Raw genomic sequence first — 16,068 nt, forward strand, 5'->3', positions numbered from 1 at the left:
CCATATTTCTAATGGAATTTTTTTTTCTCTCACTTTTGTCATTGTTCAGGAACTTTCTCCAATTAAGCCTAAGTTTATTCTTGACCAGTATACCCAAGCTCAGTTTTAAAGAAGAGCTGTAAATTTAAGGTGATCTCCTAGCCCACAGGAAAACTTCCATGAGAATTATGTATTACCTACAGTCTTTCTCTGATAATGTATTCTTACTCTTACTGTCCCATTTGCTATGTTAGCTTAAACAAAGGAATACTTTTTCCAGCTTAGATATACCCCAAAACCTCCCCTGACCCGCTGTGATACCACCCCAGGAATTGAGGTAACACAGTAGCTCTTCAGGATAGTTTTTCATAATGGTCTTACTCTGTTAAGCTGAAATAAATCCAAGATCTTCCTCTCCACATGTGGAATTTTCAGTGTGCATCCTTGAAGCTCCCAAAACTTTGCAATCTGGTCCAGAAAATTCAGCTTTACACGAGTTTGAGCCTGAAACCAACCAACCAAACAAGTGAACTGCATGCTAAAAGCAGATGTAGGTTTTGTATAAGGTTTACAGCACTGCAGCTGGAGCTGCTTGCCCAGCTTTGCCCTCTGCAAGAGTCATTTTCCATTTTTCCCTCTTATCACTTGAAGAAAAATAAATTCCATGTAGATATCATTGATGGTATTTGTACCTTTCCTTGAGTCACTTTTTGTTACCTTTTACTGCATTGAGAAAAGTACTTTGGGAGAACAGCCAAACAGTGATTACTGCTAAAACCTCCCTAAACTAGCTGCAGAGTCAGGATTTATTGCATTTACTACATTAATCATTGCAATCGTTCATTACTATTTGGTTTATTTGCAATAACAAAAAAATAAATCTTTTTTTTTTAATTTTTGAATTTTTTTTCTGTTATCCTTTCTCACAACTGCTTTTGTTTCACTTTCAAGGATACAAATGGGTCAGGGCAGGGAAAGTCTGCCTGGCTGCACAGCAGTTACCACAGTTAGATCACTGCACTGCTGCTATGTAAGAACAGTAACTTGAATTTTGACATTTTTTTTTCAGCACCTTTTTTAATCTTAAGGTAAAAACTGGCCACGTCTGTACAGATTAGCTTGTCTGCAAACTCCAGGGAGCTCTGAACAGCTTGTGGTCACACAAATCACCCCCTTAGCATTCCAAGCCAGCAGCTGAGCCCATCCCCAGCACTTCACACGACCACGTCAGGGCTTTAAAAACTGAGAATCAGGAGAATAATCAGGCATAGAGTCACCATCATCCCAAATGGTACCAGCACTGAGCCAACCAGGATCCCTCACACTCCCCTTTAGTGTCAATTCATTGAAGCAGTGAATGAAAGTGCTTGTGAACAGCAAATTTCCACAAACTGAATCCAGATTTTGCAATTGTTTCTTCCAAAAGGCTGGCTATTTTTAAAGCACTCCAAGTGTTTAATCTCTTTTCCTTTTCAAAGATGCTGTATGAGTACAAAATACAGACACAGATCTATAGCCCTGGACAGTTTAACTACTTTGAAGCACCACCTGTGTGGAAAAGGCCTAAATTATGTTCCTTTAATGAGCATTAACATTACTTTTATGCCTGGAATGTTTCTAACCAGGTTCTCAAACAGATGAATTTCCGTGCTAATTAAAAATTGCTGGTTTTGGTCCAAAGTGCTGTCAGCTCATGGCCAACTCTGGCAAACATCACCTCCCAAAAGCACACGGACACATTTGGGAGCAGAAGGACTGCTCAGCTTTCCAGTTTACCTCCAGTTCATTGAGCCTCTGGATCCTCGGTGTGAAGTGAAGCTTGTCCACATCGCACGCGAATGGAGGCTGCCAGTCCTGGAAAACAGAAGGGTTCCATCAAAAGAGCGGGAAAAGGAAAGGAGCTCCTGTGACAGTCAAAAGCCAGGGGAGCCCAAGGCATGAAGATGCCCCCGTGGCCTCCAGAGCCTCCTCAGCCCCACCAGAACTTGGTGCAGAGGGGGCTCAGCAGTCCCAGCCCGACCTGTCAGGGAGCCAGGGCTGTGCTGACACCCAAATCCCCTCACCAGGAACAAGTCAGCAGCAATGGTGAGATACCTGGAGTAGTGACACTGTCCACCCCTTAGAACACTCCACTGTGCCTCAAAACCAGATAATGGAACCACAAAATCAGTTACATTTTGGAATTGAAACCTGTCCTGCACTGTAAGCCTCCACAGAGCCATGGAATCACTAAGGCTGGAAAAGCCCTTTATGGTCATTGGGTCCAGCTTTGAACCCAGCACCACCACCACGATCACCACTAACCCATGTCCCCAAGTGCCACATCCAGAAATCTTTCCAACACTTCCAGGGATGGTGACTCCACCACTGCTCTGGGCAACCTGTGCCAATGCTTAACAATTTCTTTGGCTGCAAACATTCAGGGAGAGCTGGAATATGACCAATTAAAAAAAAAAAATTATTATTACTATGATAAAGTACCTGCAACTGAAGTGTTATTTATAAACACAACTATAAAGCTGTTTTATCTTTTAGATCTCTGACAACTACTGCACACTCTTGGTTTGCCAATACACAATTTCACAAAACTAAATTAGATTTGATTTAAACTTGACAGGAATTTATTACATATTATGTTATCTTATTATCACTAATTACAGAATGAAGATAATGCACAAGTGAGCTACTGACAGTGGAGTAAGACAAAGCTTTGCTTCAGGAAAACAAAAACCTTTCTTCAGCATTGGGTGACTGAGGCAACTGAAGTAAGACCAGCATCATAAACACAGTATTTTTTATTTTAGATTCACAGACAACATGAAAATTGGAGTTAAAACAAATCATGCATGATTTCCAAAGCAATTATCTTACAAACAAACAAGAAGCAAGATTCACCAAGAGTGTGGAGAAGCTGAAGAGCAAAGAGAGCCACCAATCCATACATTTTACCAAGCTTGCATTGATTAATCCAGACCTCAAAATCGGTAGTAGAAGTTTTCTGATCCTGCAAGGCACTTGCAGCACATCACAACTTGACAACTCCAACTGGAATTAACATTTGAATTGGAAATTATACAATGGTAGGGGGTCAGGAAGATAAGTTATCCAGAGAATACTCAATCCTTGACCAGTGGGACACATTTCTCGATTATTTTCCTGCTTTTAACCACAAGACTGCCTGGCCAAAGATGTGTTCTTGAGAAACTCGATAACACTAACCCTTCTTTGACTGCCTATTCTCTATGCCAGAAAACCAAATGCAATGAAACCACCAAGTCTGAGGAAGAGAACTGACATTCTTCTCTAATATCCTTTGTCTGATGAGTCATTTCGAGCCCTCAAGCTGTAAGATGAGAAGTACAACTGGGAACAACCGGGCAGGATTTGAAGTATTGTACTTCAACAGGACAAATCTGACACTCAAGCTGAACCAACTGGTTACATCATGAGTCACAACTCCAGGGTCTGCTCTGTACCAAAGACAGGGAGACAGGAGACAGGCACCAAGACCAAGAGGGGACACAGTGGCAATGACACACAGGACCCTTGAGACACTGGGGACTGAATTAAACTGCCCAGGGGAGAACTGTAGGGAGATTTGCTTAGGCTGAGAGTAAATGAAACCAACCAATGAAGCCAAACCAGCTTAGGCTGTGCTGCCTCTGGCTTTGCTAAGCAGTAAGTCAAGGCTGTTCCCAGGTGGACTGTGCATTACCCCAAACCAGACCCTCTAACAAGGCTCTGCAAGGGACAAGAACCAGGAATGAGGTGAACAGGGGCAAGAATTCAGCTCATGTGGGCAGTGATACCACGTCTGAAACTGTCACCAGTCTAGGCTGCACTTCAAGGCCACCACCTGTAGTTACTGTGCTGGCAACGTGTCAGGGAAGCCAAGGAAGGGAGGGCACAGCACAGGAGACTTCTGGTTGGGCCACGTGTCTGCTGGCACAGGCTGCTGCTCTGGGCAGAGCCCAGAGGAAAGCCTGCATGCCACTGGGCACAACAGGAGGAACAGGATCTACCTGCTCCTACAGGCTCTGGCTCTTGCTCAGACTAAAGAAATCCAGCTCCAAGGATGCCTAGGGCAGACACAGAGCCAATCCAAGTCAGACAGCACAGAGCAGGCGAGTCCCCTCTGCTTACAGAAGCAAATGAGGAAGTTTATGTGCATGATCTTACAGAAACACCTCGTTCACAGCTTGGCACCCGAAACATCCTGCTCCAGAATTAGCTGATTATCTCCATGATCTCCATGTGTCTATTTATTACTGACTGATGCATGTTTGGGGACAGTCTTTCCTGTTTGGCCAAAGACACTGGCTCTGGCAAAGCACCAGTCACCTACTGTGTTGGAAGAGTAACATGACTCCAGACAACACAAGCTGCCACAACAGGCATTTCCTACTCCTGCAGCTCTGAAGTTTACCAATGACTGAATGACCAAGGCACACACCAAGACACCCTGATGGCACATCAGCTGTTTCTCAAAGACAAGCTTTGTGAACTCCATTTATTCAACAGTATTTTCAGAAGGTGACTTTTCAGCCTATCAGGCAGATGGGGTCATCAGCCAGAATCAAACATTTAACAGCCTTAAAAGTGTTAATTTTCAGCAAGGAGAAAATCATTGCAAGAGCTTCTGCTGGGTGATGGTAAATTGGGTTAATGAGAGGCAACACAGGATTGACTCCTGAGGTTTTTAAGCAGGTACCATAGAATATGTTGAGTTGCAAGGGATCACCAAGTCCATCAGGATCATCACATCCAATTCCTGACCCTGCACAGACACCCCAACAATCCCACCCTGTGCCTGGGAGCATTGTCCAAACACTTCTTGGACTCGGACAGGCTCGGAGCTGTGCCCATTTCCTGGGGAGCCTGTTCAGCGCCCCAGCACCCTCTGAGGGAAGAACCTTTTCCTGACATCCAACCTAAACATCTCCCAGCTCAGCTCCAGCCATTCCTGCCAGTCCTGTCACTTGTCATGAGAGGGAAGAGATCAGTCCCTGTCCCTCTGCGGCCCCTCAGGAGGGTGTTGAAGACCCCAGTGAGGTCTCCCCTCAGTCTCCTCTAGGCTGAACAAACCAAGTGACCTCAGCTGCTCCTCATGAGGCTTCCCCTCCAGACCTTTCACCATTCTCATGGCCTTCTTTAGGATGCTCTCCAGTGGCTTCATGTCTTTTTTATATTGTGATGCTCAAAACTACACCAAGGACTTGAGGCAAGGCCACAGTGGTGCAGGTAGAGCTGATGGAAACAATACCATACATAATATATCACATTAGATTATTATAAAACCACTCCTGGCCTTACAAACACACTACAGCACATCCCACTGCACACAAACTGTGTCAGATGACACTGCTGCAGACCCACAGCCATTCACCATCTGGAGAAATGACAGCAGGTATAGCAGACCGTCCATCCTGACTGTCACTGAGTCATTTAAAGTCACAACAAGTTTATTTTGGGGCATCCAAACTACTCAAAGTTGATATAACAAATAAGGCTAATATTTGTCTTTCTCTATTCCACAGTATGGCAAAGTCCTAAACAAGATGCTTTCAACTCTTCTTTAATAAGTGTATTATTTACTCAACAAATATCTTGGACACATTTTGAAGCACAAGTTACCAAGCCAAATGCGATGCTCGCTTGCAGGCCCATGAAAAGACATTTCTGTGAGACAGAAATGCCTTTATGCACTTGGAAAGGCAGCAGCACCACGAGAGGGAGCTTCATTGTGCAGGATTCACTTGCCAAGCTGCTGAGCCACATGAGCAGCTTTGCTGGGGAAGAGACAGCTCCCACCCCCAGCTCTCCAGGCTCTCTTCCCTAAAGCTCCTGCCTGGCAATCAGTAAGACTTGCCCTCTCCATCCAGCTCCTCAAAGGAACTGGTTTGGATTTTCCTGTTTTAAAAAATTAATTTTAAAAGTGTAAGAAGTTCAGTTTGAGGTGTCTTCCAACAGCCATGCTGGGCATTAAGATTAAGTATATACAGAGAGCAAGAAGATATCAATTTCCTAAAAAAAAAATCAGGTGTTCTTACTCCACCAGGACTCTACATTTGAAATTACTCTACTGTGTTCTCTTGTCTATCCCTGACTGTTATAAGCCTACAAGGGACAAACAAAATCCTGTGCCCACCTTTGCCCGCAATTGTTATAAACGTGTCATCAAATCCAGGCAAAAATGAGATTGACTTCAAAATTCCAAACTCTTCTATAAACTTGAGGGACAAATGCAGCCATGCAGAAGGCACGCTCTAAGGATCACATTAATATTTCAAGCAGTAATGTGAACTACAAATGGTCAGCAGAATTATTTCTGTGATTTCCATATCCCAGCTCCCAGATGAGCTGTTCCAGGGATGTCAGGCTTCAGAGCACTGCATTTCAGCTGGCAAACCTGCACCTCACCCAAACTGACTAATTAAAATTTAACCACCCCCACCCCTATGAATTCAAGTGAATAAGAAATTACCAACCTCCCTGCTAAGCTGTTCTACAAGTTGGTTGGCTTCAGCTTTTCTTCTTCCCTTATCCTCATGTCCTTTATAACCAAATCCCTCGTCTGCTGGCTGCCAAAGCAGCTATTCCTGAATCCTTCCCAGAAGAAATGTTTCAAGACATTTTTCAATAAACAAATACCTTTTTCCTTCTCTTTACAGAGCCAGCTTTCCAGTCCTGCAAATAAAAGGGTTTTTTTCCTTTGGCTTTTTTCTGAAGTCTCTTATATTTTTTCAACATCTTTTGAAAACTGCAAGTAGCATTTTACTTGCAGTCTCTCCCATGTCAGACACAAAAAAAAAGACAGCTCTTTCATTATTTTGCTAGACAGGAGCTCATAGTAAGATCCAAAGGAATATCTTAGCAATTCTTGCCAGAGAAACACATTCATTCAGTAAACTGCAGCAATTCCCCCCTTCCTGGGATGCCCACCCTGTGAGCCTGACCTACATTCTTTGTTCCCACATCTATGATCTTGCCTTGGCAAAGGTGTTCCATGATTGCTGCCTCTGAGAGGAAAGGAGCACACTCGGTGACTCAGGAGGTCCCTTTCAGCCTCCTGGTTTTATGCCTACATTAAAAACACACTTGGAGCTCAGATGGCAGAATCCACACAAACCCATTATCACCCGGCAGTGGGTCAGCCACAAAGCTCCTGTCTAACGGGAACTAATCCCTCTGTGACCCTGTTAAAGGCTGACATCAGTTGGAAACTCCAATCATCAGCTAACCCAGTTTGTGATGAACACTCCTTCCTTGGTCATTTTAAATGGTGCCGATTTTCTCATCAAACCCCCTGAATTCCTCCTTGCCAGTAAGGGACCCTGGGTGCACTAACCCACCTCAAGTGCAGAACTCTCCAAAAAGGAGCCTGGTAGGGTATTTCTTATTTGAGACAAAATTGGGCTCTGCTATGTATTGCAGACTAGCAAGGGAGAACAGGCTCGACCACAGATCCTTCCCATCTGAGACGCACAGCTAATGAAAATGAGTGTACAGTGGGAATCATGTCTCTAGATCCCAATGTTTCTGTGCTAGCTCCACAGCTGGAGAGAAATAAAGGCTCAGGTAAGCTGGAGATGATTCTCAAGCACCAGGGCAAGCTGCTCCTTGGGACCCAAAGGCAGAGGGGACAGAAAATCCACACAGGGTTTGAACCTCTCTACACAACAGGCAGGCAGGCCCACGCACAGGAGATGCCAGGCTCCTCTCCATGGAGGCACCTGCATGCAAGAACAGATACAGCACCAGTCTACCAGCAGCACTGCAGGTACAGCTGGGGATGGATGGGGTGTTGGGATCAGCAAATCCCAGACCCCTGATTCACTGCAGAGCACTGACCAAGACCCTGAAACAGAGCATCCATCAGGCTGGGGCCAGACCCAGCTGTGGCTGTGAGGGCACCAGACCCCAAGAGCTGCTGCCACCTCCCCTCACATGGACACACTTTGCTCTGATCCCCAGAGTGTGTGATTGGCAGGGACAGTGCACTCTGTTCCTTGGGCTGTCCCATCACAGCCCTTGCAATGAGTCCAAACCCTCTTCAGAGCCCAAACTGGCAGCTTTTAAACCTTGAGTTCACTCCCAGTGCAACTCAGACTAGGAAAAGACCTGAATTTCACAGCCACCCAGAACAGCTATGGACAACTCCACCAGCCTCAGCCATGAGCAGCTGCAGAGCCCCAGGTGTCCAGGGATTCCCTGCAGCTCCCTCCATCCACTGCCCTGGCTCTCCACAACATCCTCCCTTTCCAGCTGCTCAGATTCACCATCCAGGTAAAGCACCTGCTCCAGGAAGACATTTCACTCAGGCACTCCTAAGGGCAGCAGGCTGGACGATCCCACAAGTTCTTCTTGGCTTCTAAAAACGCTCAGCCTGGTCTCTGGACATGGACACAGCATTCTCCCCAGCACATCTCAGACACAACCCAATCATCTGGGATTGAGAGGAAGCACATCCTAAAGCACATCCTGGTTTGCTTCCATCCACTGGCAGCTTTTGTTTCATTGCTGGGCAAGGGAGCCATGTTTAGTTTTAAACTCCATTTTGAGCTATGAGCTATCTTAAATTAGATAGAATTTCTGTAATTTTTTGTTTATGTTATTCTTGCCCCATATGGAAAGCTCTAGACTAAATTGTTTCATCTTAAATTTTCAATGAGCTGAAGAATGTATCTTGAAAATCCCTCACTGAAAGAAACTGAGGCAAGGAAAGGAAACTCTCAATGGTTTTTTAAGCCTCTCCCAATGTTTCAGTGTTTCTGAAGAGCAGAAACCACTCATGGTGACCACAGCAGCCCTGTGCATGGCCACTGCCATTAGTAAAATAAATAATAAACTAAAAAGAATTATTCTTTTGCATATTTTCTTGCTAATTAGAGATCAGTAAATAACCTACTCTGAATTTACCTGATTCCACAACACAACCCCTGTGATGAATATGACAAGTTCCTCATTTAAAGCCAACATTTCCTAACGACCTTGGGTAGCGGATCTATTTTTCTTCACATGAATTGACAGCAGGGGAACAGGAACCTCAGCACTCAAATATCTCTTCCCCTCCCAAAACCTCATTCATTCTTGACCCCAAAAGCAGCAGATCGACCACTTTCCACCCTCCACTTTCCCCTCCCAGCTGATCCTCTCTCAGTCAGAAATGCCCTGTTTCCTGACTCACCTGAGCCTGGCCCCTGCTCGGCAGGGCTTGCCAGGACTGACAGACGTGGCAGCACCTCTGGTTTCTCCCACTGAGCTCACTTAGGTGTTGTAATTGAGTTACCTCTGTGTTTTCTCTTTGAGAAAATCAACTGACTGAGCCTCTGTGTATTATCAAATCTGAAGGATCATCACCATCAACTTCCTGCTTCAGACAAAGTATCACAATTCTTTGCATTAATTCCTGTTTTAATGGTGGTTTGTTTTACGGCTCCAGGACTAGATTGCCAGAACCCTCAGTCAAGCTGCTCCAAAACTGAACTGGTTTTTTGTTTTGTGTTTTCTTTTTCTCCATAAAAATGTAAATAAATCAAGCAACCAGCTGAATGAGAAGCCTAAACAGACCTTAAGAGGTCTAAACAATATTTAAATCAATGTTGCTCCTCAAAACATGTCCCAGGAGGAGGAGGTCCATTTCTCCCAAGCCCTGAGCCTTGAGGTTTCACCACTCAGGCTCTGCTAAGGTTGAATATTTCAAAACTCATTATTTCATGTGCTGAACTTTTCTGATGCTTCTCTGTGTCCTCTCCAGTTGTCAAATTTTTTTAAATCCTCCAATGAGTGCAAGATCCTGAATGCAAAATTTTCTACTCTCGTGCTGCCACAGAGGTAAAATCCCCCCATTTCTCGCTGAGAAACTCCAGAGCTGCATGCACTGCCTTATCCAGAGCTCCCATTCCACCATTACACTGCTCTCCACAGGGATCCACAGTTATTCTTCTATTTACTCTTTCCTCCTCTAAGATGCTCTATGCTCCTTTGTTCCAAAGGCAAACCTTCTCATTGAGTCCTACTTAAGTGATTACTGTTTCATAATATCCACTGTTTATTGGGCAACTGGGATCCCTCTAGAGCAACGAGCCACCACCATAACTCCATTCAGAATCACAGTTTTTGCTCGTCTAGACTTGTAAAGAAAATTACCCTTGGCTTGAGGTTATGAGACACCATTAGAAAGGGATCCTTCATTACAAACAATCATTAGTAGTTGAAACAATTTGTGATTTGGTGTGTTAATTTTGCACAACAGTCATTTCTGTAATTAGAACACTGATCACAATTTCTAGATCTCAGACAACAATAACACACAAATACATGGAATCATGGAAAAAAATAAAACTAATTTGACCACATCAGTGTCCATACAAATGTATTCCACACTATCACCTTCCAAGTTCCTATCCAGGACTATTCCAGACATTCTTCCATTCTGGAGCTAGAGGGGGTCAACTCTTGCACCCACAAAGAACTTAAGGAAATTAATTTTCCCCATTCTCAAGTTCACCAGTATTCCAGAATTTACTGAAAACTGACAGTCAATAATTTTGATAACTCCTTCAAATTTCCAGCTCTCCTAATACAGACTTTCTAATCTTTAAGTGCTTGGTTTAAGTTACTTGGAAGCCTTAACAGTACTTCTCTATATTCACATTATTTAAAGCAATAAAATTTAGCCTGGATGTTGTCAATTTTCATGCTTGGCCTTGGGAAAGTGATGATGTTTCTAGTACATTGTACAATACTGTGTATTTTGAAAAGTATTCATATGTTAAGTAAGGCCTAAGCAATCATTATTTATTATTTCTTCACAGCAGCAAAGCAACAATGCAATGAAGTGAAGGAAGAGTCCATCTTCAAGAAAGGCTTGGAGCATTTGATACCACTCCTGCTCCACACGTTACCATTAACTCTTGAAGCTAAGCTTCACATTTATGAGACTGTTTGCTTTCATTAATTGCTATTAACTACCGACCTTGAAGAACAACTCCATTCTCAAGCAATTCTTCATTTGCCCCCTATATGCCCTCACTGATTTGCAGAGCTATCACAAGCTTCTAGAATACAAGTCCATCACTTGACACGCCAAGTTTTGGAGTAAACTTAGTTTATTCCAAACTATCAGATACTGCTTAAATGAAGAAATGCTAATGAAAGATGTTTTTGGTTCATAGAAGGAAATTCTAACTACAAAATGGCACATGATGGACTGCAAGCAAGTTGTACCTCACCCACTTTCCTGCATCCAGCTGCCCCTTCCCCCACAGATCCGCAACAGACTCAAATTTACATCTCTACTTTATGCAGCTCATGAACTACCAGGAACAACCCCCATCCAAGCACTCTGCTGCCAATGGGACTCTCTACTCATATCCCCCACTGCTGACAAAGAGCCACAGAGAGCAGTGCCAGTGAGCTGGTTATTGCTGCACCCTCCACTGCAGCATCTTAGAACCCCCAAATGAGAGCAAAACTCAGTCACTGGTGATGGCTGGAACAAACTGAACTGGAATGAAGGGGAAGAAAACTCCTTTTGAGCACTCAACTGTGCCATGCAGAAATTGCACCTCCTGTTATATTCCTGGATGTTCTTTCATCTTGTGAACATGCAGTGATCACCCAGAATCCTCTCTCTTCCACCCAGATGTCTTCTGCACATCAGCTACCTCGATATCTCCTCACTAAACAAGTCACTGTCCTCCAAAGCTGCTACAAGAAGCCACTGCAGTTGCGGTTTTCTCTGGGCCCACCTGGTTCTCAGCTGATGCCAGCAGAAAGGGACCGGAAAAAGCCCTGCTGCTGGTCCTTCAAGCCCAGGCAGCTCTCCTGTGCATGCTCAGGTGCTGGAGCATCCAAGCCAGCTCTGGAGCAAGGACTTGTTCATAAATAAGTGGGGAAGCTACAGCTGGGCACCACCAGCCTCACACAACATTACTCCATACTGCTACTCATCTACAGAAACACAAATTCATCTGCTGATAACTATACAGCAGAGTTTAAGCTAAAATAATGCCAGCCCAAGATCAAATTTTCAATTCCTCTCTCGGCCCAGATCCTGACAGTTCATGGTGCTGCCTACCTGCTTCCCGGCACGTAACCAGACTGCGCACGCCGGCAAGAGATTCCCTGGGATGCAGGAGGATTCCAAAGCCCAGCCATCACCAAACAAGGCATCCAGCTGGAGCACACACACTGCTGTGCAGAGGGCAGTGCAGTCTCCAGCTCTTGGTATTACAGACCCCTCGATTACACCAAAAAGAACAATAACCGAATATTCACTGCGGCTCCTGATCGCAGGGGGAAGGCCAGGAACTACGTCAACTTAAAGGGTTTTCTGGTCGCTTTGGAAGAGCTCCCTCTATGCTCCAGGCCGCTGAACCAAGCACGCACTTCACAAGTCATCCTAGGCATTATCCAGGGAAGATAAAGCCATGGGAGCTCAGCTCTCCCAAAGCCAGGCTCCACAGAACCACCCGTGCTCAGCCCTCAGCAGCTCCAACTATTTTCATCCTGCTTCTAAATGCGCTCAAAGAGCTGATCACACGCCAGGCAGGCACAACACCTGGTGTAGTATCTGCTGCAATACCTGCCCCTTCGGGAAGAGGAGAGCGGCTGAAAACGCAGTTGCAGTGAGTAATTCAGTCCTTTGGAGGGCTGTTGATTTATGATCTCCAACAGATAACCTCCTACAAGCAGCTTTCTGATAAGGTTTTAGCTTTTTACACAGGCAGCCAAGAAACATGGGATTTTTTAGACGAGCTGTTTCTAAAACAAAGAGACACTCCCCCTCAAAAACATCCAAACAAACGAAAAAATAACCCCCTCAAGAAACCCAACCAAACAAAAAAAAGCAGTTCTGGTCGCAGTTGCTGAAACATTGTTGGCAACTTGGCAACTTAAAACCCCAAAACATCTACTAAAAAGTACTACAGAACTTCAGTGGTGACTCTGTAACAAAAACCATCTTACCCCCTTAACTCTGAGCATCTGGCTGCCCTGCATGAAAAGAAGCCCTGGCACATTCTACCAGGAAACAAATTCAAGAGCGATCTTCACACAGCAATCGGGGATTATTCCTCCAGAGAGCTGGAACACCTTCCTTCCTCTCCAGCAGGATTCACATTATTCACTCTGCCACAAACATTTCTGCCACCTCTGACACTAACTCAGCAAGTTACTACTACTATTTTAATTCAGAAGGAAAAGAATGGACACAACAGGAGTCCCAGCAACAACCAAAACACAAAAGTGAGGAGTGTGTGTTTCTGAACATTATTTCTTTGAAGCCAAAGTCTCACTCGCAAAACTTCAGCCTACAAACTGTTCAGTCAGCTTCTCCCCTCGCTGGAGGAGATGTAAGCTCAGTGCCTGTTTAACATTCTAGTTGTTGCCGTCATGTTAACTGCCTTACCTGGCTGCACCACCCCAAGACTCACACCACGCTCCACTTAGGGGAAGAGCAATTCACTCAAAATAAAGATGATTCACACATTGTTTAATTAGATTTTTACTTCCAGAAGCCCCTCTCCTCACCAGTGCGGGTGTTCATACCTTTAAACAAACTAACAATTCTGACTCCACAAAACTGTGGTTCTAAGATCGACACAGCATTTTTTAGTAAATTGAGTCGACGAACAAGAGGAAATCAGAATTCATACCCTAATTTTGAGCTTACTACACCATCGGTTGAGATGATGATGATGAAGATGAAGGCTTACTACTTCTTCCCACTGTGGATTGCATTCTAAAATGGTGGCCATGTCTGTCTAGGCTTCAGCTCGCACAGCCACCAGCCAAACTCACGGCTGCGGAGTTTGGTCTTGTCCAACTTGAGGAACAGTTCCCTGCGCTAAAAGTGCGCCGAGGCCGGGGAGGCCGCGGCGGGGCCGGGGGCTGCGGGGAGCGGGCCCCCCCGGCCCCACACGGCCACAATGCCAACATGGAGGGCAGCACCCCGGGACCTCCTCCGGGGTTCGGCGGGGCCGCTTCGGGCGCGAGGCCCCGGCCAACCCCGAAAGCCGGGGAGAGGCCGGGCCCGGCCGGGGCAACTGCCCCCCCGCTCCCTTCACGGCCGCTCTGGCGACTCCCCCACCGGGAGCTCCGACACTTAGGAGCCACTTCGCGGGGGAAGCGGCCGCTTCCTTCGGTCCCCTCAGCCCCAGCCCAGTGAAACTTCTGAGGGGCGGCCCCGCCTGCCCGGGGTCACCTGCGCGGCCGCGAGCCGGGGGGAGCCGGGCCGGGCCCCACACAAAGGCCGCTCCCGGCGGCGCCATGCGGGCACTCACCGGCGGCGGCCGCACCTTGCAGATGCCGGTCTGCTCGGCGATGGGCCGGATCTTGTGGATGAAGGCGAAGGGGTCGGCGAACTCCTCCCAGCTGGGCTCGAAGACGGGGCACTCAGGCGGGGGCAGGAACTCGGCCATGGCCCGGCCGGGGCGGCCGCTCCGCTCCGCGCTCCGAACAATCTCCGGAGCCGCCGCGCTCCGTGCGCGTCCGCGGGGGGGCCGGGGCCGGGAAAAGAGTCCGCCCGGCCCGGGCAGGGGAGGGGGCGCGGCTGCCCCGCCCCGCCCGCGCCTTTGTGCGGGGGCCCGGGGCCGGACCGGGGAGGGCCCGTTGGGGGCGGGGGGAGCAGGCAGCGGCGGCTCCTCTAGAGCGCGACCTGGCCCGCGCGCGCCGATCCCTCGTCCGCTACCGGGCCCCGGCGGAGAGCGAGGCCCAGAGAGCGCCGCTCACCGCGGCCGCTGGGGGTCCCTCCCGGTGCCCCCCGCCCCGCCGGGCCGCAGCCTCGCGCCCCCCTCTCCCGCCGCCTTTGTGCGCGGCCCCTCGCCCCGGGCGCGCTGCGGCCGCTCCCCCCAGCACCGCTGGTTCGGGGAGGCCCCCGGGCCGCGCTCCCCGCCCGCCGTGCCCCCCGCGGCCCGGCCGGTCCGTCCCGCCCCCCCGCGCGGGGCCGCCGGCGCTGTGTTTACATGCGCGGAGGGATCCGCACAGCTGACAGCGGACCGCAGCCGGTGCTTCTTTTTTTAAAGAGCCTCTCCGCGCGCCGCCATTGGCTGAGCACGGGTCGCGTCACGCGGGGGGCGGGGCCGTCCGCCTCCGCGCGGCCGCATTGTCTGCCCCGGCCGCGGAGCCCCCGCGGCCCCGGCCCGGCCCCTTTGTTCGGGGGGAGCCGGGCCATTGTCCTGCCCGCCGGCCTCGGGCAGCGCGGGGTAAGGAGCGCTCCCGTTCCCGAGGGAGCGCCGCGAGGTGCCTCCCCCGCGCCCCGGCGGTTAGCGGGGCTCCCCCCGCTGGGGGTCCCACACTGGGCGGTCCCGGCCCCAGCAGCGGGGCTGGGGGGCGGTGCCGGGCGGGGGAGGGGCGGCTCCGCCGCAGCAGGCGCCGCACGTAGCGCACGTGCGCGGGGGGGAGGCCCCGCCCCCGGCCCGGCCCCCCGGCTCGGCCCCGCCCCCGGGCCCCCGGCACGGACCCCCCGGCCCGGCACCGCCCCCGGGCCCGAGGGACCCCCGGTAGCGCCCCCCGCACGGAAGCCGGGGCTTCCGCGGCCCCTGAAGACACGAAGTCACCCTTGGTACTTCAAGTCACCGGTCCAGAGAGGAGCCAACGCTGTGCTGTCACATCCGACAATGAAACAAACAATTGCAACTTTTGAGACGTGCACACAATGCTCAGGGTGTCATTTCTTATAAAACTTCACTTACCGGCTTCAAATTTCACTAAAACTCAGAAAAGCGTCCCTTGTTAACTGCCGTGGCTGGAGAAGTAACACCGAGTTGCAGAGCAGGGATCGGGCAGTAAGGCCCTGAGTTCACCCCCTGCCCGCTGCCACAGCAGGGATGGATGCTCATGGAATCAGCTCCGTGTCACACAGTGCTCCCACCGCACGGGAACACCTGCCCCAGATGGGATGAGAGCTGTCAGCTCTCCACGCTGCTGCTCATGGTTACAGTGAATCAAAAATTTGTACAAAGTGCTCAGGGCCAGTTTATTCCTCACTTAAAAATGAAGGAAAAAAAGCAATCAGACACAGCTTTTGTAAAAAGCATTTGTGCAGGCAGTGTCACAGGGAGAGATCCTCCCCTCTGAGCTGTC

At 48.5% G+C, this 16,068-nt stretch overlaps 1 protein-coding gene across 2 annotated transcripts in view; it reads right to left on the reverse strand.

Annotated features, from left to right (window-relative positions):
- Positions 1–14,912, reverse strand: part of KDM5B (lysine demethylase 5B) — a 59,471-nt gene extending 44,559 nt beyond the window's left edge. Inside the window, exons 1-3 of one of the 2 annotated variants that reach the window (XM_071450499.1) lie at positions 14,268–14,912; positions 1,756–1,833; positions 361–483 (exon numbers count right to left, since the gene is read on the reverse strand). In XM_071450499.1, coding sequence (XP_071306600.1) covers positions 361–483; positions 1,756–1,833; positions 14,268–14,405 — 339 coding nt within the window. In that variant the 5' untranslated portion in view covers positions 14,406–14,912. The remainder of the gene's footprint in view (positions 1–360; positions 484–1,755; positions 1,834–14,267) is intronic. The other variant, XM_071450498.1, reaches the window with a different exon arrangement.
- Between the last annotated feature and the right edge of the window lie 1,156 nt (positions 14,913–16,068).

This window comes from Agelaius tricolor, unplaced genomic scaffold (assembly GCF_023055355.1).
Source record: "Agelaius tricolor isolate 1412-34295 unplaced genomic scaffold, bAgeTri1.0.p SCAF_30, whole genome shotgun sequence".
Classification (NCBI taxonomy): Eukaryota; Metazoa; Chordata; class Aves; order Passeriformes; family Icteridae; genus Agelaius; species Agelaius tricolor.